General features: G+C 42.7%; 1 protein-coding gene across 11 annotated transcripts in view; it reads right to left on the bottom strand.

The window, feature by feature from the left end:
- The window catches only part of NHSL1 (NHS like 1), a 244,126-nt gene that overhangs the window by 124,794 nt on the left and 96,032 nt on the right, over positions 1-23,300 (bottom strand). The window contains exon 1 of one of the 11 annotated variants that reach the window (XM_087718382.1): positions 13,590-13,789. The exons of the other annotated variants lie outside the window; for them this stretch is intronic. Coding sequence (XP_087574508.1) covers positions 13,590-13,605 — 16 coding nt within the window. The 5' untranslated portion in view covers positions 13,606-13,789. Of the gene's footprint in view, positions 1-13,589; positions 13,790-23,300 lie in introns of those variants that run through there. 11 annotated transcript variants of the gene reach the window in all.

Here is a 23,300-nt window from a genome sequence, read left to right as displayed (position 1 = left end):
GCGGCAACAAATCCACCCAATCATCTTGCTGGTAGTTGATGAAACAACGTAAATATTGTTCTAGTACAGAATTAGTCCTCTCACAAGCCCCATTAGTCTGAGGGTGGTGGGTGGAGCTTAATCCCTGGGCGGAGCCAATCCGCTTCAGAAACTCCTTCCAGAAAACAGAGGTGAATTGCACTCCTCTGTCCGAAATGATGCGGTCGGGCACCCCATGTAAGCACTAAATGTGGGAGATGAACATCTTAGCAAGAGTCTTAGCAGAAGGAATCTTGGAGCAAGGGATGAAATGGACCTGCTTGGAGAACAAGTCCGTAACAACCCAGATAACAGTGTGTCCCTGACTCTCAGGAAGTTCGACGATGAAATCCATAGAGATCTCCTTCCAAGGGGCGACAGGGCGAGCTACAGCCTGGAGCAATCCCTGCGGTTTTCCCGGAGGCCGTTTAGCAGCAGCACAAACGGGACAACTGGCAACATATCGTTCAATGTCCTTTTTCAAAGAAGGCCACCAAAACTGTCTCTTGACGAGATGGAGCATTTTAACGAAACCAAAATGCCCAGCCATTCGGGAATCATGAGCCCGCTGAAGAACAATGAGTCGAAGAGACGCAGGAACGTAAAGTTTTGCCCCAATCCAGGGCAACTCATCTCTCATAGTGCATTCATTCACGTGCTGCCGGAACCATCAGGGAGGGCTTTCTTTTAGTTTATCAGAAGATTTCTCACTAAACACTCCTCTAAGATCCCAGTACTCCTTTGGTATTTTCTCCTCCCCTTCAATTCTCTCCTGCCCCCTGGCTGCCTATGTGGGGTTAGTAGCAGCAGAATCTGGAGTCTCAACCTCCCGTTCAGGGGGTATGTTCGTGCGAATACGTAACCAACCCTTTCTCCAGTTAATGCGAGGGTTCCATTTACGAAGCCAGGAGAGTCCCAAAATAAGGGGCCAGTCCATGCCAGGTGCCACAATAAAAGTTATTAACTCCTGATGAGTCCCCATTTTCATCTCTATGGGCTCAGCAGAAAAATGAGCAGGGCCACCACCTGCAATAGAACCATCAATCTGGCAAAAAACAATAGGGGTTTTCAAAGTCCTCAATTTTAAGCCAAGTTTCTCCACCATTTCAGGACTTATCATACAGCGAGAACAGCCAGAATCAAGGAGAGCTAAAAGTTTCTCAGTCGCGCCAGAAGATGGCACTCTCAGTTCAATTGGGATAAGTATGGGGCCCTTTCTGGAACTTACCCAGCGATGAGATTCCTCCTCATCTGATTCGTCAGACGAGCTGGGGCTGACGCCTCCCTCCTCCTCCGGCTGGAAATGCTGGGGAACATTTTCAGCGGTGAACACAGCTACCCTCTTCTTGCCCGGAGCCTTCATTGCTCTTCCCTCTTTCCGGGGAGGGGGTGGGGCGGTCTGAGTCAATTTTACGCGGCAATTTATGGCACGATGGCCTTCCTTCCCACAGCGGAAGCAAGTGAAGGGCTTGGCTTTGCCTGTGAAACCCCCTTTTCCCTCACTCCTGGGGCGGAGGGGGTTTTTGGGGGGGGATTTTTCCACTTCTCTCTCCTTCATGCATTGAAGCCTGGCTAAATCCAACTCAACGTCTGCCGCATGTTCATACCAAGCAGTTACATGGCGGGGAAGGCGTCTGTTTATGCACTGTTGGTATATCTTTTCATTCAACCCTCAGCAAACTGATCCAGCAAAGCCTCTTCTGACCACCCCCTCATAAAAGCTGACAACTCTTGAAATTCCTGGCACAGATTTGTTTCCCTGCTTCAGAACCATAAATTTCAGGCGCCCGCGTCTCTCGGTCAATGGGTCATCAAACCTCCTTTTCATGGCTGCCATAAAGTCATTAAAATTCCTCAGGAGAGGGGAATTGCATTTGTGTAGGCCAACCATCCATTCGGCTGCCTTCTTCTCTAAGGACATCAACACCATCCTCACTTTCATTTCACCTGCCTCTAAATCAGGTCCATAGATTTCCATATAATTCCAGACCTGAATTATAAAAAGTCCAAGACTTTTAGGGTCTCCATCATATTTTATGGTTAAGGGAGGGACTTTGGCCATTCGGTGTCACCTGCCCCCCCCCCCCCGCTCTTTGAGCAACTCTAGCTGGAGGGGGGGAGGCTGGTTCTGGGTTTTATTGCGCCCAAACCCCCTCGGCTTTTTCACCCTCCCTTAAACTATGCATCAAGTACCTTTGCTCAAGTTCTTCAGCCGGCTCCCTTTCCACTGGTCTCTCACGGCTTTTATGTTCAGTCCAAGCTTCTTCGAGGAGTCTCATGGCGTGGGAAAGCTTGTAGTCCTCTTCCCCAGTCAGCCCAATTGGCTGATTTTTTCTTTGGTCTCCTTCTCGTGACTCCAGCATCCAATTCCTCAGGCTCCTCTTTTTGTCCCACACCCAAAGTCCATCTGAGACGAACGGCAGGCTCTTCCACTCTTAGTCCAGCCAGTCTTTTGGTTAAAGATGGTCCCGCCGTGGCCCCCTCCTCTTCCTCCTGGTCACTTACATGCAAAAACATTTCTTTTCTTCTCGTGAGGGCACCCCCCTCGGTAGGTTTTAGCTCCGGGATGGGTGAAAAATGAGACTCAGCTTATTGTCAGCATCACTTCATTCAGTAATCAGGAAAGAAAACCACTGGACTCCATTTGTATTGAAATCAAGTGTACTTTTACTAATTATAAATGAACAGTTGCAAAGCTAAGCTGAGTCTGGTTAATTAGGCGCGAAAGCTAATAATATAATGTATAATTCATTCCCCTCCCCTTGGTATCCCCGTGCACAGTCCAATCATATTTCCCCTAAATGTCAGGTGTGAGATAACTTCAAAAGGCATCACCAGGATGGAATGCTGGACCATTGGCTTTGGCGGGAAACACCCCTCCTCCACATGCGCAGTAAGGTGGTCAGTTCAGTGTCTAAAAACTTCCTCCAGCACAGCATGCCCCCCTCCCCGTTTCAATGGCAGCCGAAGCAGTAGCAAAGCAGAGGCTGACAGTGATTGTATGGTCACTTCGACTTCATGGTGCTGCACTGTTTTAAATTTAAAAACAATAAATATATATGAAAAGAGTTGCTGTTATGAGTAAAATAGCATAATACAGGCATGTCAAATTGGCGGCCCAGATAAATATGTGCAGGCCATGCCCACTCCAGCTCCATAAAGGCAAAAAATGTAGCAATATGTCACGATCTGGCCCATGACACGGTCAGGTTTGACACCCATGGTCTAATAGGACTATTAGATATGTTCACTACTTGTTGTGGCCCAGCAGGAGCCGTTGGAGCTGCCACCAGACTCCGACAGTGAGGGGCCCTATGAGTCGGCTCTGGAGGATGTGGAGGACCCTGGACAGGGTTCCGACTCCGAGCAGGGTGCAGAGAGGCTGGTTGGCCACCAGGAGGCACCTGAGCCTTGGACCAGTGGGGAGAGACAAGGGAGAGTGAGCCAGATGCCAATAGTGAGTTGTTCCTGGATGCATGGCATCGAAGAGCTAATAGGCGTCAGGAACAGTTGCGCAGTTACAGGAGGTAATTACACTCAGCTGGTGGTCATTAGGCTCCTCTCCAGACTATAAAAAGCCTCCTTGTGCACACATCCCTTTGCAGAAGTCAACGCAGGATTGAATGTCGGAGGACATTACTGTGAGCTTGGCAGGCTGGATTGCTGCCAAGCCTTATCTGTGTTTATTGCTGCCCAAGATTGTCTGTACCTGTTTGCTGACAAGGACCTGTCTGTCTGTTAATTAAATGCCATAACTCATCTTTGGCTCAGAGTGTACTTTGGTGTGGAACGAGGGGGGGGTCAGAACAACTACTTATGTTTATAAAATTAATAAAAGCAGATAAAAGAAACCAAAATATACATAATAAATATTTTGTTTTTTAAATTCAGTCATTTGTTCAATTTATAACCTGTCTTAATATTTCAAACAACTCTAGGTGATGTATAACATACAAATAAGTAATAATGCTGTTCAACCTGTCAAAAAAAATAATCTTAAAATACATCTCTAGGTTAATCAGGCACCTGACTAGATATGTAGAAAATATCTGAAGACTAAGAATTATCAAATGACTGGCTTTGTAGTCTAGAATACAGGTAATCCTCAATTTACACTATAATGGAGCCTGCCCATTATGAGTGTAAGACACGATGATCATAAAGTGGGACATCACGCGACTGACCCAATTTTACAACCTTTTTTGTGGTGGTCATTAAGTAATATTGCCATTAAGCAAATGTTACAGTAGTTAAGTGAATCATTAGGTGAGCCAGTGGTTCGCTATGGAATTTTTTTGTTGAAAACAAAAAGTAAATCCTAGTTTTCAGCGAAACCATTGCAAATTATGGTCACATGATTACAGGATGCTGCAAACGACTGTAAATAGGTCATCTGCCAAGCGCCCATGGGAGGGGGCATCGAAAATTAAAAACTAAGTCAAAAGTGCTTTTGGGGGAATTGGTCATATATATCTGCTGGTCTTGTTGTATTCGGGTCTTTTCCCATGTAAGATTGAGATTGTTTTGGCAACTTTTCAGCGAAGTCTCACTAGCCATCTTCAGGTTGGGATTTGGGCTTAAAGTGTGATCGGAAAGATGGCTAGTGTGGAGGGAAGGGAACAGGTAACAAGGAAAGGGGAGAAAGAAGGAAGAGAAATCAGGGCCCAAAGAATTTCCTTCACCTTTCCTGTACCTCTAATATTGTCAAGATAGATGTTTGCCCATACTTTTCTCTATGTTATTCAAAATACATTATCTGCTATAGCTGTCATAAATCAATTTTCCCTAATTAAATCCAAGGACTATGTTTATCAGAAGTAAACTAGACTGATTAAGACTAACCTAATCAATGTCAAGCCTGAGAAAGACTAACCTAATCAAAGTTAACACTAACAAATTCAAATTATGTTTGTAGAAACATATTATAAAAGTGATCACATATTTTTATTTTCTTTCCTAAGACAAATAGATTAATGCGTCCTTCAATTCAAAGTATCTAGCTTCCTTAGACACCTTTCCAAAGGTCTGTTTCTGATTCCAAACTTTACATATTTGCTAAGAACATTGCCAAGAAAAGAATTCAAGGAATGTCTTCATGTGTAAACTACATAAGAGACAACTGGTGAACAAACCACTGATATCTTTTTTTTAAAGAGAGAGAGAAGTTAAATTGGCATTTCTAGCAAAGAGCTTTCCTCTGGAGTGCAGTAAGCACATACTCAGGATTTTTCAGAGGGTCTTTAACATCCTATTATTAGCAGAAAATATTTCACCTACCCCTTCACCAAATTCACAGCTGTACAATAAATAAGACTATGCAAAATATTTTCAGAGTTCATCCATAGTGTAACATACCTAATTTACTCAGGTCCTTGTTATTCTTACATGCTGATATCATACAATGGTTCAACCAAATATTAGCTATCCAGAGCTTGTGTGAAAAGCATTTGGGAAATCAATAATATTTTTACTTAACATCCAACCACCCCAATCTTTTATCCTAACTTAATTAGGACAACAATGCAACTCAATTCATCGTAATCTGAAACCACAGCTATGATATCCAGAGAGTGATTAAACAGCTAACCAGAACAAATGTTAAGATGGTTAACAATAAAGCAGTCACTATGTTTCTCAACTGCTTATCTGTAGTGTAGATACTATAAACATTATGCAAACTGAAGGACACTTTCCAAGTGACCTTGAAGCTATCCCTCAGTAGTTCATATCTAAAAAGCAAAGCAAGCAAGCAAGCAAGCATACCAATCTCCTGATCACAGAAGCCCCATTATAGAAAGGTGTATGATACGTGTATCACACTAATTATTTTAACTTTAAGCTCATACATTAATTAGAATGCATATGCTTTATGCAAACATGTATCATCTTGCTTTGATGATATCTTCTCTCAATACAATAATTTGACTATCCATCACAAGACAAAAGCCATTAATTTCTTCTAAGTTCTTTGCCAGCTGTAAATCAAGACTAGTCTTTAAGAAAATAAGGTTATATTTTTTAAAAATGGAACTGTGAACATTGCATGATAAAATGAAAAGTACTTTCGCAGCATTTCTACATCAAAGAATCAAGAATTGTCCTCAAACCTTGAAACAAGATAGAGGACTCAAATACACACAATGGGTTTGATTTTTTGTCTACATATATTGCCCATCCTAGTCATTAATGTTCCCAAATTGTTGCAACATCTAAAAGGGAATGTATTCGTGTGCATTTGGATACAAGGACAGGTCTGTACATGACAGTAAAAGAAACTCACAAATCACAGTAAAATCAGATCTTCTCACTTAGTTTAAAAAAAAATTGAGAAGAACAAGGGAAAAGGTGTGCCAATTGTTTCCACTCCACGGTTTTAAAACTTCTTCAGGCAATGAACAACTTGCATGTGGATTTGTGCAGCTTTATATTCTTGGTCCCTCATAGACCACCTCTGTTATCAATTTCTTGCTATCCAGTAGGATAGAATAGCTTCTAGTACATCTTAATTGTCCTACCTCTTTCTTCTCTCACTATCTACCCACTACCTAAAAAGAAAGATCACGGTTTTTCTTGAGACTGAAAGAGAAAAGCAGCCTTGCTTCATGCAGCTGCTTTGGCTTGTTTTCATCCTATTACAATTCCCTTTCTTCAAACATTGAACTTCCTGCTTGTGTCACCCTAGTCCCATACATTGATGATATAAGTAAATAAACAAACAAATAAACTGCTAATTGGGTTTGACCTGGTGGATAGAATATAAGTAGAGTCAAGGGAAATGGGCGACCTCTAAACAAGAGAAATAAAATATAAAATAAAGTAGTTAAAACTAGAATACACAGCCCTCATTTCAAAGCTTCTTTGATGTGGAAATGCTGTCAGTGTACAATGAGTGCATCCTTGACCCTCTTCTGTTCAGATCCTAGATAGCACACTTCTTTTTAGAGAAACTTCACCGGAGAGATTTCATCTCAGTGACAATCCATACCAAGATACGGTGAAGCTAGGTCAAGGTGAACTGGTAGGACAGGGGTCTTATCGACTAGAAAACAGAAGGAGAGCTCCAGTGTATATGTTATATGGAGGAAGAGTCCATTATTTATAAAGTTCCAACTGACATGCCTTAAGACCACAGCCCTTCCACCCAGCTAGGAGCTTGGTGCCTTCATCGCTATTTCAACTTTGACTGCCAGAGAGACTAAAAGTTTCCAAGGAGATTAAACGTTCTCAATTATTTTAATTAGGCTTGATATAATTCTTCTGGAGAGCTTGCATAAGGTTATTTTTCCAAACTGCAATTTCTGTTGTGAGTTCTCGACAGTTCGTTTAGTGACCGTTCAACGTTACAATGACACTGAAAAAAGTAACTTATGACCATTTTTCACACAAGTGTTGCAGCATTCCCGTAGTTATGTGATTAAAATTCAGTGCTTAGTTACTGACTCATATTTATGATGGTTGCAGTGTACCAGATTCGTGTGATCATCTTTGCAATCTTCTGACAAGCAAAGTCAATTGGGGGGGAGGGCAGATTCATTTAACAACTGCTACTAATTTAGTAACTGCAGTGATTCACTTAACAACTGTGACAAAAAAGGTCATAAAATGGGGGCAAAGCTCACTTAAGAAATGTTTCATTTAGCAACAGACGTTTTGGGCTCCATTGTATTTCTAAGTCAAGGCCTACCTGTATTAGTGTTCTTTGTCTTGTTGTTCTCCTGTCTGCTGTGCTTCCCTATTGATACTCCCTCACTGAAGCTTGCCTCTCTCCCCACCCCAATCACAGATCTTATACTTCCCTTCCCTTTCCTCTTCTCTAAACTTGCCTGTAACTCAATATGTGTTGGAGATTGCCATTAAAACTCCTACAGAAGCAGCTCCAACTAGGTCAGGGGTTGGCAATCTTAAACCAGTTTCCCACAGAAAAGAAAACACCGGGAGCCACAAAGGTCCTAACCAGAAGCCCCCCCCCCCATTCAATTCTAGAGCTGACCGGAAGTCCGGTTCCCCCACTATAGAGTCTCCTTCTAGAGCAGCGTCCTTTTTCTTCTACCTGTCCTAACCGAAAGCCCTACTAATTGTGGAGCCGACTGGAAAACCCGCCCCTTGCCATAGAGCCTCTTCCTGGTGTATCGTGCTCCCCCCCCCAAATGGAAGCTTCTCTCAAAATTGTGGCACTGACCAGTGACAGAGAGCCGCAGCAGAGAGATGAAAGAGCCACATGCGGCTCCAGAGCTGTGGGTTGTCGACCCCTGAAGTAGTGCTCGCCTTGGAAATACCTACACTTGACCTGGGTGTGGCAATGATCAGATATGTCACCAGGACCAGTGCTCTCCAGCTAGTGTGGAGGGAAGGGAACAGGTAACAAGGAAAGGGGAGAAAGAAGGAAGAGAAATCAGGGCCCAAAGAATTTCCTTCACCTTTCCTGTACCTCTAATAGCAACAGTAGCTAACTATTATCCTAACTCAGGCACATCAAAGCTTCTCATTCCTGAATTGTGATAATAAAAAGATGCAAACACGTAGGGGCATACTGATAGGGGTGTGTCAATGAAGACTTAATTGTCATCTATCACTAAACAATTTTAATTGCATTTAGTGAATAGCAATTAATTTGAAGTTAATTCAAATGTCCCTTCAGCCTCTCTTCCATCATAATTTAAACAAAATCTGAAACAAACAACATTTCTGCACTGGATACCAATCATAAATAAAGGCCCAGGAAACATTCTTACAGAAAACTGAAATCCATATTTATAGCAAAAAAAAATAAACAAATTTAATCAAGCTCTGTGGGAGGTTTGGAATTAGCACATTGTCCAAATAATATATTGCAACATTGAAGAAATGAAAAACATCCTATTAATGACTCCTAGCGTTTTCTTCTGATCTTGTTATGCGGTATCTTAAGTGATACATAAATAAGTGAAATCAAGTACTTGAAGCTATTGAAAGGAGTTCAACAACTTAAGAAAACAAAACCCATGCAAGTAGAATAGAAACTATTGCTGTTATCGAATGTAATACATATACTGTATTGTTTCTTAAAAAAACTGTTTGCTATAGTAGTTGGCCTAGAAAACAGGATTGTAACCCACTTTATACATGAAAACTGGCTGGATGACTTTGAGTCAGTCACTCTGTCTCAGCCAGTTTTCTCTGGTCACCTCAAAGAGTTTTTATTATTGGGAAAAAGAGGAGGCAGGAATAGTAGGTGTATTTGTCACCTTTTTATATATATTTTAAAAGGCAGGTAAGTTAATAATAAAATACTGTTTGCCTGCCAGCAAGCAACAGACCACTAAATAGACAAAGTAATAAAAAATGAAGAATCTAAAGCATTCTGGACTTTAGAATTCAAACAAACAAGCATTTGCCACCTGACACCCCAGACTTAACAACTATTAAGAAATACAAAAAAAAAAAAAAAGTCTGGACAGTAATTACAGTAATACTGCAGTATTACCCTGCAGTAATACCTGGAGAAGTTTAACCTGCTTTGTTCTCTTTATTTTTTTAAAAACTTTTTAGTACTTTTTAAATTGTATTTTATGTGAGCCGCCCGGAGTCCTTCGGGATTGGGCGGCATATAAGTTTATTAAAATTCAAAATTCAAATTCAAAATAACTGGAGAAAAACACAAGTATAAACACATTCAAATAAAAGTAGAATGTATGTGGCAAAAGAAAGCAAAAATGGCACCAATAGTAATAGCTGCCTTGGGTTCCTATTCCTAATTTCAAAGCAACTGGAGCACCACTTGAAGACCATTGTCATTGACAAAAATCATTATCAGTCAATTACAAAAGGCAATTTTATGGTACAGCTTACAACCTGCAAGGATACCTTTAACATCATCAAACAACATCTGCCTAATTCAGATCCTTGTGAAAGCCTCAACAGGTGAATAAAAAGGCCAAATCTAGTCTAAACATCTGGCTGACTAAACATCTGGCTGGGTGATGAGCTGTAATAAACATTATATAGAAGTTTTCTCTTGTGAAGCAGAGGTTAATTGCTAGCACAAAATTAGATCTAATTTACTAAGAGTTAAAACATAAGGCTCCTCCTTTATCATCTGTGTACATGTTAAGATGTTCTGAGCAAGCTACCGGTAGATCCAATATAAGTATCTTGGCTCTATCCCAAGTGGAGGGATTTAGTAGTAACTGTTTTGGTGTTTGGAATTTATTTAACAAATCTTGCTAGATTTTCACTTGTAGTAGTAGGCAAAACAACAACAGTAAACATGTTTAAACAGCATTAAATTAAATTGCCATTCATTTTTGTCAACCTTTCTGTTTTTTTTCATTATTCTGTTTTTGCAGAATCTGAAAAAAATTCTGTTTGATTTACCTCTATTGAGTATCAACTTTTGGAAGAATTTCAAAATATATCCTCCCTCAAAACTTTGTCCATCAGTGTTTCCACACCATTTTTGCTATACAAAAGTGTTCACATGACCAATCCTATAAGGAAAAATCACCTCACTGTAAATATATAGATAGATAGATAGATAGATAGATAGATAGATAGATAGATAGATAGATAGATAGATAGATAGATAGATAGAGCCAAGGTGGCGCAGTGGTTAAATGCAGCACTGCAGGCTACTGCTAGATCAGCAGGTCAGCGGTTCAAATCTCACCGGCTCAGGGTTGACTCAGCCTTCCATCCTTCCGAGGTGGGTAAAATGAGGACCCAGATTGTTGGGGGCAATATGCTGACTCTCTGTAAACCGCTTAGAGAGGCCTGAAAGGCCTATGAAGCGGTATATAAGTCTACTGCTATTGCTATTGCTATTGCTATTGCTATTGCTATTGCTATTGCTATATATATATATATATATATATATATATATATATATATATATATATATATATATATATATATATATATATATATATGTTTTTATTTGTGCTGATAAATAAATAAAGGAAGACTAGTATAGATCTATTTCAAGCTATTTAGCTCTCATCAGCTAGCCATATCCTTACTGGGATTCGAACCTGTGCTCTATTGCCTCCCAGGCAGGGAGTTAACCATTTGAGCTACAGAGAACGACTCCTTTTATCAGCCAGCCAGGGTGGGAGGTATATACTTAAAGTTACAACCCCTGGTATGCCCAAGTGTGGGAGGAAGGTCACACTTCCACTCTCTGTCATTAGGCTCGTCACAAGAGTCCATCCAGACAGAAACCCAATATTTTTACTGTTGCCTTTGTTATATTTGTGTTTTTATTTGTGCTGATAAATAAATAAATCTTGTGACGAGCCTAATGACAGAGAGTGGAAGTGTGACCTTCCTCCCACACTTGGGCATACCAGGGGTTGTAACTTTAAGTATATACCTCCCACCCTGGCTGGCTGATAAAAGGAGTCGTTCTCTGTAGCTCAAATGGTTAACTCCCTGCCTGGGAGGCAATAGAGCACAGGTTCGAATCCCAGTAAGGATATGGCTAGCTGATGAGAGCTAAATAGCTTGAAATAGATCTATACTAGTCTTCCTTTATTTATTTATCAGCACAAATAAAAACACAAATATAACAAAGGCAACAGTAAAAATATTGGGTTTCTGTCTGGATGGACTCTTGTGACGAGCCTAATGACAGAGAGTGGAAGTGTGACCTTCCTCCCACACTTGGGCATACCAGGGGTTGTAACTTTAAGCATATATATATATATATATATATATATATATATGTGTGTGTGTGTGTGTGTGTGTGTGTGTGTGTGTGTGTGTATATATATATATATATATATATATATATATATATATATATATATATATATATATATATATATATATATATATATATATATATATATATATTTGAGTATCTCTCTAGGTAACAATGAAAAGGAAGTCAACAGTGAGCTGTGGTATTTTACCTACTGGAGCCCTTTTGTTGTTTTAAAAAGACAGAATCTATTGTTTATTACAAGCATGATCAATGTGTAAAAGGAAAATAATTGTTTTTATATTTGTTAAGATTTATTTCCTATCCTTACACCACAGACTACCTCATTCATAACAACCGTTCTGTGTGGGTTGGACTAAGAAACAGTGTCTGTCCCAAGATTACCCAATTCTATGCATTAACCATAACACCACATTAGTTTTTAAGAAGTGCATATATTGTAACTATAACAGAATCCCATTTTCCTATTCTTTTTTCAGCCTGCCTATCTCTGATCTGTTTGTAATTTCTTTAAGCTGCCCAACACAAATGCAACCTTTACGCACCCTTACCCCTCAATGGGAATATATTTAATTTCAATTATTTGATTTGCCCTGAAGGCTCAAAATGAAGCACAGGAGTGCTTCATAATAAATTCCTATAATGCAAAATCTCATATAATGTTTTGAGTGTGACTATAAAATTTAAGTCAAACTAATTAAAAGTATTTGTGTTTTTTTCTCTTTCTCAATTTTTAAAAATGCAAATACAAATTCAGTAACAGATAAGTAATCTCCCCATTGAGACAATACAGTGCTTAAAAATAATCAGTTAAAAATACTCTGGCAAAGCTGCAGGGGGAGAGATTGGTAGCATTAACAGCCTAATCTGATTTGAATTTAAGAAATGTTACCAATGTACTAGTTTACCGCACATGCAGGGCTGAATCAAGCATTTGAAAACTCACTCATAATAAGTTGCAACAGTTATACTATTGCAAATATATACTTCTCACCATTGTATAAATAGTCAATCCTAGTAGAACAGCCTAAAACAACTGTCTTTTTATTATCTTATAAATTCTAACTCTGATGTACCAGTATATAATGCTTTGACTTGTACTGTATGCATATCAGTTTGACTTTTCTTTATTTCAACAAGGAAAACACAATACAATTAAGCATCTCTTTCTTTTAACAATCAAAGAGTAGAAATGGCAAATACAAATAAATATAAACATATGGACTCACAGGAGAACAACATACATTCATATTTTCCTTACATTTGAAAATAAATGCCCATTTTCAATTTTAAAAAAAGTTTGCAGGAATATATTGTGTCTCCACCCACTTCCATATCCTTACGAACACAATGTTTGGGTATATGATACATCCTAAAGAAAAACACACCCCGATGCAGTTTTGCATTTATATTCTTATTTCCTACCCACCACCCTACCCCAATATAATTAGCAGCTGCTATTTTGAAACCAGTTAAATAAAGGTATTGTCTGATGAATGCTGTTTAGCAGCCGAGCCAGTGTACATCCATTCAATGAATCCACCCAAACATTCCAATGACCCAAACAATGTATTTGCAAATAGTTGATAGGGTCAGCAATTTACAACCCACAGAACAAGCTCGATCCTTTGTACAGGAAAAAATTACATGCATTCCAGCCAGAAATATGCCTTCTCACAGATCGTAAAAGACAAAGGGTGAGATGGTTTGGGCTGTTCTCTGACTCCGGACGTAAGACCAGAAGATTACACTTCTCATAAAGTTCTGAGAATTGTCTTGACTACGGACAAAAAGATTCCATCAACCCCTTCCCCAAACAGCAACACAGCCCAACTGGCTATAAAGAAGCCATACCACTGCCCAAACCCCTTACCTTTTAGACAAAACATTCTGAGACTGTTCCATGGAAAGAAATGGAAAAGTCTTGATTGGGGAGAAAGCAATACACCAGTGCTAGGTACAGCTGTTCCCCAGTTCCCCCCATTCAAGCACTCAGCCGGAGAAACTGGCTGCAGACCAAATCTGCTGCTCTAGGAAGCTGTCGCCCAACCTACTGATTCTTCAGCAATAGTACTGACACCTCCCTATTCCCCCCCCCCTGCTACTACTACTACAAAAAAAAGGCAAGAGAAAGGAAAAGGGAATTGTGCCTCTTCAGCCACGCCCATCAGACTACAACTTGAATACATTTTTTTTTCTCCTTTGTCAGCTTGTTTTTCCTTTGAAAACAATTCACGCTCATGAGCTGGTCAGTGTGTAGTAAAAAAAAGAAACCACCTTTCATTTACCTTAGCTGCATCTCTGAATTCTGTCCCTCCTTAACTTTTGGATAATCAATCTGGGTTACAATCTGTTTCATTTTGAAGCATGCTAGAAAGTTTGCAACTTTTTAAAATCTGCAGGCATTCACATATGCATGCAACAAAGCAGGAAATTATGCATAATTGTAACTAAACATTAAGCATGCACAGCTATGAACAGAGACTGGATTGCAAATATTTTATAGTTATAAATAGATACAAAGAGTATCTTCAACAGTTTTTCAGTTAACCTTGCTTCTAAATAAATAGGACAAATATCATATCTGATTAGGAAAATAGTATTATATTTATTATACTTTAAACTTTTACTGTATTTTTTTAAATCACATCTTTGTTATCTATGCTTGTTGTTCAACTCTTTCCTTTTTTTATAATGTGACGAATGGACCAAGAAATTTTTGGAACAGTGAGTAGCAAGTTCTCTGAGTCTTGTTTTACCTAGCCATCTGCTACAGGGAGGAAAACAAACAAAACCAACAACAACAATTCACTAAAATAAAATGGGAAGAACAGCATCAGTCATTGGTGAATCACACTCTAAATTCCTAGTGTTCTTTTTAACCCTATGTTATCACCATCATAGTGGTAAGGTTGACTCTAGAATAATCTGGGCAGCTGAGAACAATCAGACAAGAATATTACAATAAAACATATAAGATGAAAGATGGCAAGATTCAAGGTGTTAATTATGATCTTTAAAGCGCTCCATGGCGTAGCCCCAGGGTATTTGTGAGACCATCTACTGCCACCAGTAGCCTTCCACTGTCCAGTACAATCCCACAGAGTTGGCCTCCTCAGGGTGCCGGCGGCCAGGCAGTGTCAGCCAGGCAGTGTTGGCTGGCAACCCCCAGGGTGAGAGCCTTCCCTTTGGAATGAGCTGCCCCCGAAGCTTTGCATAATTCCCGACCTCTGATCCTTCCGGTGCACCCTAAAAAGTTGGCTTTTCCAGTAAACCGGCCTTGCCTGAATAAAATAAATTACTAATTTTAATTGTTAATTTTAATTTAATTTCTAAATCTCATTGTAAATGTTTATTGAGTTTTTTTTGGATATTCTATTTAATCTTTCTTTTAACTTTTATAATATGTGTTTTTATGTTGTACCCCGACCTGAGTCCTTTGGGAGAAGGGCGGCATATAAATCCAATAAACCTAAACCTAAGAGCGACAGTCTGAATTGAATGAAGTAAAAAGTCTCACTTTCCCTCACCAAAGGCCTGGGTGAAGAGCCAGGTCTTCACTGTTCTTCTAAACAACAGTGCGGAAGCCAGATGGCAGGAGCTGCCACAGAGAAGGCACATTTCTGGGGTCACAATAAACGACATTGTTTAATTGAAGAAACTCAGAGTGCACCAATCCCGGAAGATCAAATCAGCTGGGCAGATACTATGGGATATGGATGGCCCCTCAAGGAACAAGGCTTCATGTTATATAGGGTTTCATAGATCTTAACCAGCACCTTGAATTGCCGCAAGAGGCAACCTGGCAATTGGCATAGCTCACAAAACTGAAGTGTTACATTGACTTGACATGACAAAAGGTCTTTACCTGGTATTCTAGCTCTCTTTTATTATTGTTGTTGTTGTTGTTGTTATACAATTGTATCACAGCGGCCAGTTGTTTCGCCGGATTTGGCATTGGTTACTAGTCGGGCCCCAGCCAGGGGCCTAGGACGTCGTAACGTATTTTCGTAATATGCATGCAGATCCAAGCAGTGCGGCTTTTTGCATTTGACTGATGGTGATTTTGTCAATTATTAACTGTTTTAAATGTATTTCCAGTGCTTTTGGAATAGCACCCAGTGTGCCAATTACCACTGGAATTACCACTGCTGGTTTGTGCCATAGTTGTTGAATTTCGATTTTTAAGTCCTGGTATTTTGTGATTTTTTCATGTTCCTTCTCGGCGCCCCTGCTATCACCTGGTATTGCGATGTCTATGATTGTGACCTTATTTTTCTCAACCAGTGTGATGTCTGGTGTATTATGCGCCAGTATTTTGTCCGTTTGTATACGGAAATCCCACAAGATCTTGACCATCTGATTTTCGGTGACTTTTTCAGGCTGATGTTCCCACCAGTTTGTTGCTGTTTTAATATTATAATTTTTGCACAAATTCCAATGGATCATTTGTGCTACTGAATTGTGCCGCAATTTATAATCAGTCTGCACGATTTTTTTACAGCAGCTGAGTATGTGATCAACAGTTTCATCAGCTTCTTTGCAAAGTCTGCATTTGGCATCATCAGAGGATTTTTCGATTTTGGCCTTAATGGCATTTGTGCGGATAGCTTGTTCTTGCGCAGCCAGGATTAGTGACTCTGTTTCTTTCTTTAATGTACCTGTTGTTAACCATAACCAAGTTTGTATTGACTGTCCACTTTATCTTTTATTTTTTCCAGAAATTGGCCATGCAGTGCTTTGTTCTGCCAACTCTCCATTCTTGATTTTATCACATCTTTTCTGTATTCTTGTTTCGTCTGTTGGGCCTTCAGTAGATTTTTGTTCTTTACTTCGATTAATAGATGTTCTTGACTTTCTTTTAAATAATCAGCCAGTGCATGTTTTTCTTCAACTGTTTGCTTCACTTGTAATAATCCTCTGCCACCTGATTTTCAGGGCTATCAGTATCACCACGTAAATGTAAACTGTAGTGCATTGTCATTAGTTTCCTGTTTTTTTTGTCCAAAATGTCCAAATCAGCTTGTGTCCAGTTAACTATACCAGCTGTGTATCTTATAACTGGTATTAGATTTTAAAACTTCACTTCCACAAGTAGAACTACTGAATTGTTTTGAACGTATTGCGTCTAATCTAACTTTTTATAATTACAAGTTAAATATGGGTAACAGTCCCTTCAAAAGAGCATACATCGATGCAATTTAATTTAATATTAACTCAGACTAAATGTTCCAAAGTGACCTCTGGGTCTGGCACTCCTTATCACTTTTTAAACAAAAAGAATCAGTTAAACCACAGTAAGACTGCATGAAGCCAATCCCAGTCATGAATCAAATAAGCTCAAGAGCAAGTCAAATAAAGGTTAGAGGCCGTACAAAGGGCAATGCTTCATACATTTGTGACAGGTCAAGAGAGAAATCTTTAAGCTTTCTTTTAAAATGAATTTCTCCAAATAACCCAATTTGTATAAAAGACAAAACTATGAAAGTGTGTATAGAAAATAATCTGCAATTGTTTCCCATTCCTCCCTGTGTTCTTTTCTGCACTGAGATTTTGTCCTATGCTTTTGTTATTTACCAAAAGTAACTTTATTACTATACAAGTAAAATAAAAAAATATTCTGCTGCTACTAAATTTAAGAAAGATTTAGTGCATGGTTACAATGCATGACCATGCATATTCCTGAAATGTATTATATTTAAGCATCACAAGAAAGAAAAATAGAGTAAAACTAATTACTATCCAGTAACGTAGTGTTCAAAAAACAGTTAGTTGGATTTTAAAAGAAAGCATATATGATGAAATAGATTACTACATTAGAAAGGTGCCTTATATTAAAAAGAAACTACAGTTTTGGGCAAATGAAAACCATGAAGAACAGCAGCAGGAAAAAATGGAAATATACACATTAACACTAATTATGGCGAAGGGTTAAATAGTATAGACCCCTTTCTGAAGACCAAACACCTTACTAAATAAGGAGATCTGAATTCTTACTACTTTTTATTTGTTCATAAATTATCTTGATTTAATGGTGACCTGGCAGCCAAGTTTGTGAATATTATCAACTTTTCACAGTGGCAAGAATTGCTTGTGAAAATTACCAAAAGGATCTCTCAAACTAAGTGAACAGTTCAAGAATTGAGGTTCAATTTAAATAAGTGTAAACTGATACACATTAGGGCTCAAACTCATGAGGTCTGAGCTGACAGCCAATAGCCAGGGAAAAAATGCTAAGGTCGTAGTGGACAGCTGAATAAAGATTTTGACTCAGTGTGCAGCAGGAATGAAAAAGGCAAATTCCACTGTAGGCTTCATTAGGAAAGGACTTGAAAATAAAATTGCCTGACATTGTAATGCCCTTATACAGATGTATGGTACCTCTGCACTAGAAGCATGTGTATAATTCCAATAGCCACATTTTAAAACGGATATAACAGAGATGGAAAAAGTGAATACAGGGGAACCAAAATGGGCGTAAAAGATTAGAACATTTAGGAAGAAAAGTGTGTTAGAAATAGACATACAACAGAAGTTACAAAATCATGTATCGCATGGAGAAAGTGGACAAGGAGAAGTGTTTTCTCAGTCTTGCAAAATGGTAGGACCAGATGCCACCTAATAACGGTATAATTGGTGTTGTGTCCTGGCCAGCAGATGGCGCTATGCAGGGTGCCTCTGATTGGCCAGGACGCATCTGCCAGCTGGCGGGAGAAACCGGTCTCTCCCATTGGTTCCCTGTCTGACAGCTCCTGGTATAAATAGCTGTCAGACGGGGCCTTGCTTCGTCTTGCCTGTTCTAGTATTTAATAAAGGTTCCTGTTACAGTTAACCGTTCTCCTCAGTTTGTGTCCCTCAAAATACAAAACTGGCGACGAGGGCTGGAGAACCGGATCCTTACTGCGTGCCTCCCATGGCTGCTGCTACTGTTTTTTTGCCGTTCTGGGCGGAGTCTGAGGCATGGGACGCATTCATGGAACGCTTTGAATGCTTTCTTCTAGCCCATGACCTCCTAACCAATCTGTCTATTGACAGGAAGCGCAACATTTTTCTCCATTACTGTGGGCCGGAGATGTTCGCTACGGCTCAAGCTCTCTCTGTTCCCACCCCCGTCTACTCTGTGTCAAGGCTGAAGACCCACTATGAGCCTGCACCTGCCCGTTTTGCGCGGCACCAATTCTTCTGCCGCTGTGTGCAGAAAGAAGGGCAGTCCATCAGCCAATACGTGGTTACCCTACAGGCTACGGCCATTAATTGCAAGTTTGCTGACCTGGAAAAGGCCCTCTTAGAACAGATTATTTATGGCCTCAGGGACGTCCTTCTGCACCGTTGGATCCTCTCGCTCTGAACTGACACTTAAAATAGCTGTCGACGATGCCTGTGCCTACGAAATGGCTGATCGGTCCACTCCCGATCTCCGCCATTTCCCTCAAACTACTCCTCCTCAAGTTCCTGCTTCCCCTATCTACCGCCAGCAGGCTTCGGACGTCTTCCAATCCGAGCTGGATCTGGCTATTGACCGCCTGCAATCTCTATCGCCTAAGGATGGCTGTTCCTGCCTCAGTTGTGGTGGCAGGCATGCCCGATCTACTTGCCGTTTCCGTGCCGCCGTCTGCCGCAAGTGCGGCAAGAAAGGAAACTTAGCGTCCATCTGCAAGTCCACCCTGCCTGATCAACGCCAGTCAAGCCTGCCTGCTGCTGCCTACTGATCACCGGCCCCTCCTACTGCCCGCCGTCAAAACTGCCTCTCCATCGGGGATGCAGCTGACACGTACCCCAAGTGGCTGGTTGATTCAGCCTCTTCCTCCTCTCTGGGGGCTCGGGGTAAGCTTCATCTCCGCCTCCTACTGGAAGGCCGGCCCTGCTCTATGGAGTTGGACACTGGCTCCGCTAGGTCTATTATGTCCTGGGACTCCCTCCGCACTCTTTTGCCCCACTACAAGAAGAGCCAGCTGGTTCCCGCCCGCTGCCTTTTACATGACTACCAGGGGAACCCTATCTCGCTATTAGGCTGCAGTCATTTCCTGATTTCCTATGGCAATTTCCAGGCCCGCCTTCCCCTTCTGATTGTAAAAAGTCCCTTAGCCTCTCTTCTGGGGTTGGATTGGTTTCGAGCTCTGGGGCTGTCTATTGCTGGGGTCCACTCTATCTGCTCCTCCCCGTCTCTAGGGGATGACCTCTCCTCCCTCCTTTCCGAATTTGCAGATGTTTTCTCCCCCACATTAGGCTGCTATACTGGTACCCCTATCTCTCTCAGCCTAGACCCAGCGGTCGCACCCATTCGCTTGAAGGTGAGGCGCCCGCCCCTCGTGTTGAAGGCTAAGGTGGACGCGGAGCTTGATAAGCTTCTGGTGCAGGGCATTCTGGAGCCGGTGGACTTTGCCCCCTGGGAGCCCCCATTGTGGTCCCCTTGAAAGCTGATGGATCCATTAGGATCTGCAGTGATTTTAAGTCCACCGTCAACAAGGCCCTGCAAGCCCACTCCTATCTGGTGCCTGTAGTCCAACATGTGTTACATGCCTTAAGCAAGGGTAAAATTTTTGTCAAATTGGATTTAGCGCAGGCATATCAACAGCTGTCTGTTGATGACACCTCCGCGGCTGCACATACAATCATCATGCACCGCGGGGCTTTTAAATGCCGTCGCCTACAGTTTGGCATTAGCGTGGCCCCAGGCATTTTCCAGGGCCTCATGGAGCGCTTGCTCCATGGCATCCCTAGGGTCACCCCGTATTTTGACGATGTCCTGGTTGCTGCGGCGGACAGACCAGGACTTGTCAAAATACTGCGGACGGTCTTGCAGCGTTTCTGCGCCGCTGGCCTCTGTTTGAAGGCCTCCAAATGCCAACTTGGGATGCCTGCTGTTCCTTTCCTTGGCTATTGGATTGACCAGGCCGGCATTCATCCGGCCCCGTCCAAAGTTGAAGCCATCCTAGCTGCTCCTATCCCCTCAACTAACAAGGTTGAGTTGCAGTCCTTCTTGGGCCTCCTCAACTTTTACTCTGCCTTCATCCCCCATAAGGCCACTCTTGCGGAGCCGCTCCACCGGCTGCTGGACAGCTCCGTTCCCTGGGTTTGGACTAGCCGCGAGGCGCATGTGCTCACGGATGTCAAATGCTCTTTAACCTCCCCGCCCATCTGGCCCAATATGATGAGCGCCTACCTTTGCTACTCACCTGTGACGCCTCCTCCTTTGGTGTCGGTGCTGTGCTGAGCCATGCCTACCCTGACAGGTTGGAGGCTCCCCTTGCCTTTTACTCCCGCACCTTATCCAAACCTGAGCGCAATTACAGCCAGTTGGATAAGGAGGCACTGGTCGCCGTTGCGGAAGTAAAGAGGTTCCACCACTACCTCTATGGCTGTCCTTTTACTATTCTCACTGACCACAAGCCCCTATTGGGGATTCTTGCGGGCGACCAGCCTACCCCTCCTATTATTTTCCCCTGAATGTCTAGGTGGGCTGAATTCTTGGCAGCCTATTCCTACACCTTGTTCACAAGCCCAGCCGCCATATGGGTCACACGGACGCGCTGAGCCGCTGCCCCTTGCCTACCTTACTTGATGACCCTGCCCCTACTAATTCTATTTGCCTCATCGAGGACCTCCATCTGCCGATGTCAGCCTCTGACATCACACAGGCCTCCCTCTCCGACCTTGTCCTCCTGGCTGTCATGGATGCTGTCCGCCGGGGCTGGCCTGCCAGCTCTACTGAGGTTTCCCTTCTTCCCTACTTCTGCCGCCGCACTGAACTCTCTGTTCTCCAGGGCTGCCTGCTTTGGGGCACCCGTGTGGTCATCCCTACCACTCTCCGCTGAGCCGTCGTCACCCGCCTCCATGAAGGGCACCCCGGCATAGTCCGCATGAAAAGCCTCGGGCAGAGCTATGTCTGCTGGCCCTCCATGGATGCGGACATTACGGCTTGGGTGCAGGCTTGCCCGGCTTGCCAGCAGGTGTGGCCGGCACCTCCCGCCATGCCGCATAGGGACTGGGACCTTCCCCAGGCCCCATGGAGCCGACTTTATGTCGACTTCCTTGGTCCTTTTGAGGGGCTCACCCTCTTTATGGTTGTGGATGCTTGGTCCAAGTGGGTTGAGCTCTTCCCCATGAAGAGCATGACCTCTGGGGCCACTGAAATATGGGGTTCCTCAGGGTTCGGTCCTATCCCCCCTTCTGTTCAATATCTAAATGAAGCCACTGGGTGAGATCATTCGACGGCACGGGATAAAATACCATCAATATGCAGACGATACTCAGTTGTATCTGTCCGCCCCGTGCCAACTCAGTGAAGCGGTTGACATGATGTGCCAGTGCCTGGAGGCTGTCAGGGTCTGGATGGGAGTTAACAAGCTTGTACTCAATCCAGACAAGACCGAGTGGCTGTTGTGTTTCCCTCCCAAAAATTTGGCCAGTATTCCATCACTCAGGCTGGGGGGTGAAAATTTACGCCCCTCAGACAGGGCGCGCAACTTGGGAGTCCTCCTGGACCCACAGCTGACCTTAGAACATCACCTGTCGGCTGTGACCAGGGGGGCATTTGCCCAGGTTCGCCTGGTGCACCAGTTGCGCCCCTACCTGAACCGGGAGGCACTCACAACAGTCACTCATGCCCTCGTGACCTCAAGACTGGACTACTGCAATGCGCTCTACATGGGGCAGCCTTTGAAGAGCATTCGGAGACTACAGCTCGTCCAGAATGCAGCCGCGCGAGCAATTGTGGGTGCACCTCGGTACACCCACGTTACATCTATCCTCCGCGAGCTGCACTGGTTACCGATCGGTCTCCGGATACGCTTCAAAGTGCTAGTCGTAACTTATAAAGCCCTTCATGGTATTGGACCTGGGTACTTGAGAGACCGCCTGCTGCCAATTACCTTCCACAGACCCGTTAGATCGCACAGGGTCGGCCTCCTCCGGGTTCCGTCTACCAGCCAATGCCATCTGGCTACCACCTGGGGGAGGGCCTTCTCTGTTGCAGCTCCGGCCCTTTGGAATGAACTCCCCGCGGAGATTCGGACCCTCACCCCTCTCCAGGCCTTCCGGAAAGCCGTCAAAACCTGGCTGTGCCGGCAGGCCTGGGGTTGATGAGTTCCCCTCCCCTCTTGACTTGTATGGCTGTATGACTCTTGTGTATTTTAATTACGTGTATTGTGTTTGTATCCCTTTTCCCCTTTTGAGTTGTTCGCCGCCCTGAGTCCCTCCCAGGGCGGCATACAAATAAATTAAATCTACAATCTACAATCAATCTGCCACTATCCGCGTGCTAGATTCCCTGTTTACGACCCATGGCCTTCCAGATGTGTTGGTTTCAGATAATGGGCCCCAGTTCACCTCCCCCGAATTCCAACTTTATCTCTCCAGCCTGGGAATTCGCCATGCTCCGGTGGCCTGTTCCACCCAGCAGGGAACGGCTTGGTGGAGCGCGCTATTCGCTCCGCCAAGGAGGCCCTCAGTCATATGGCTCCACTGCCCTGGTCTATCCGGCTCTCCACCTACCTCCGTTCCCAACACACCACCCCTTGCCCTTTGTCAGGTAAATCCCCTGCCAAAGTCCTCATGGGCCGGAAACTCCACACCAACCTAGACC

Source organism: Thamnophis sirtalis, unplaced genomic scaffold, assembly GCF_051295495.1.
Source record: "Thamnophis sirtalis isolate CommonGarterSnake01/CBP01778 unplaced genomic scaffold, rThaSir2_p1.2 scaffold_6, whole genome shotgun sequence".
NCBI lineage: Eukaryota > Metazoa > Chordata > Lepidosauria > Squamata > Natricidae > Thamnophis > Thamnophis sirtalis.
Note: the sequence above shows the minus strand (reverse complement) of the source record. Positions and strands in the feature narration are given on the sequence as shown.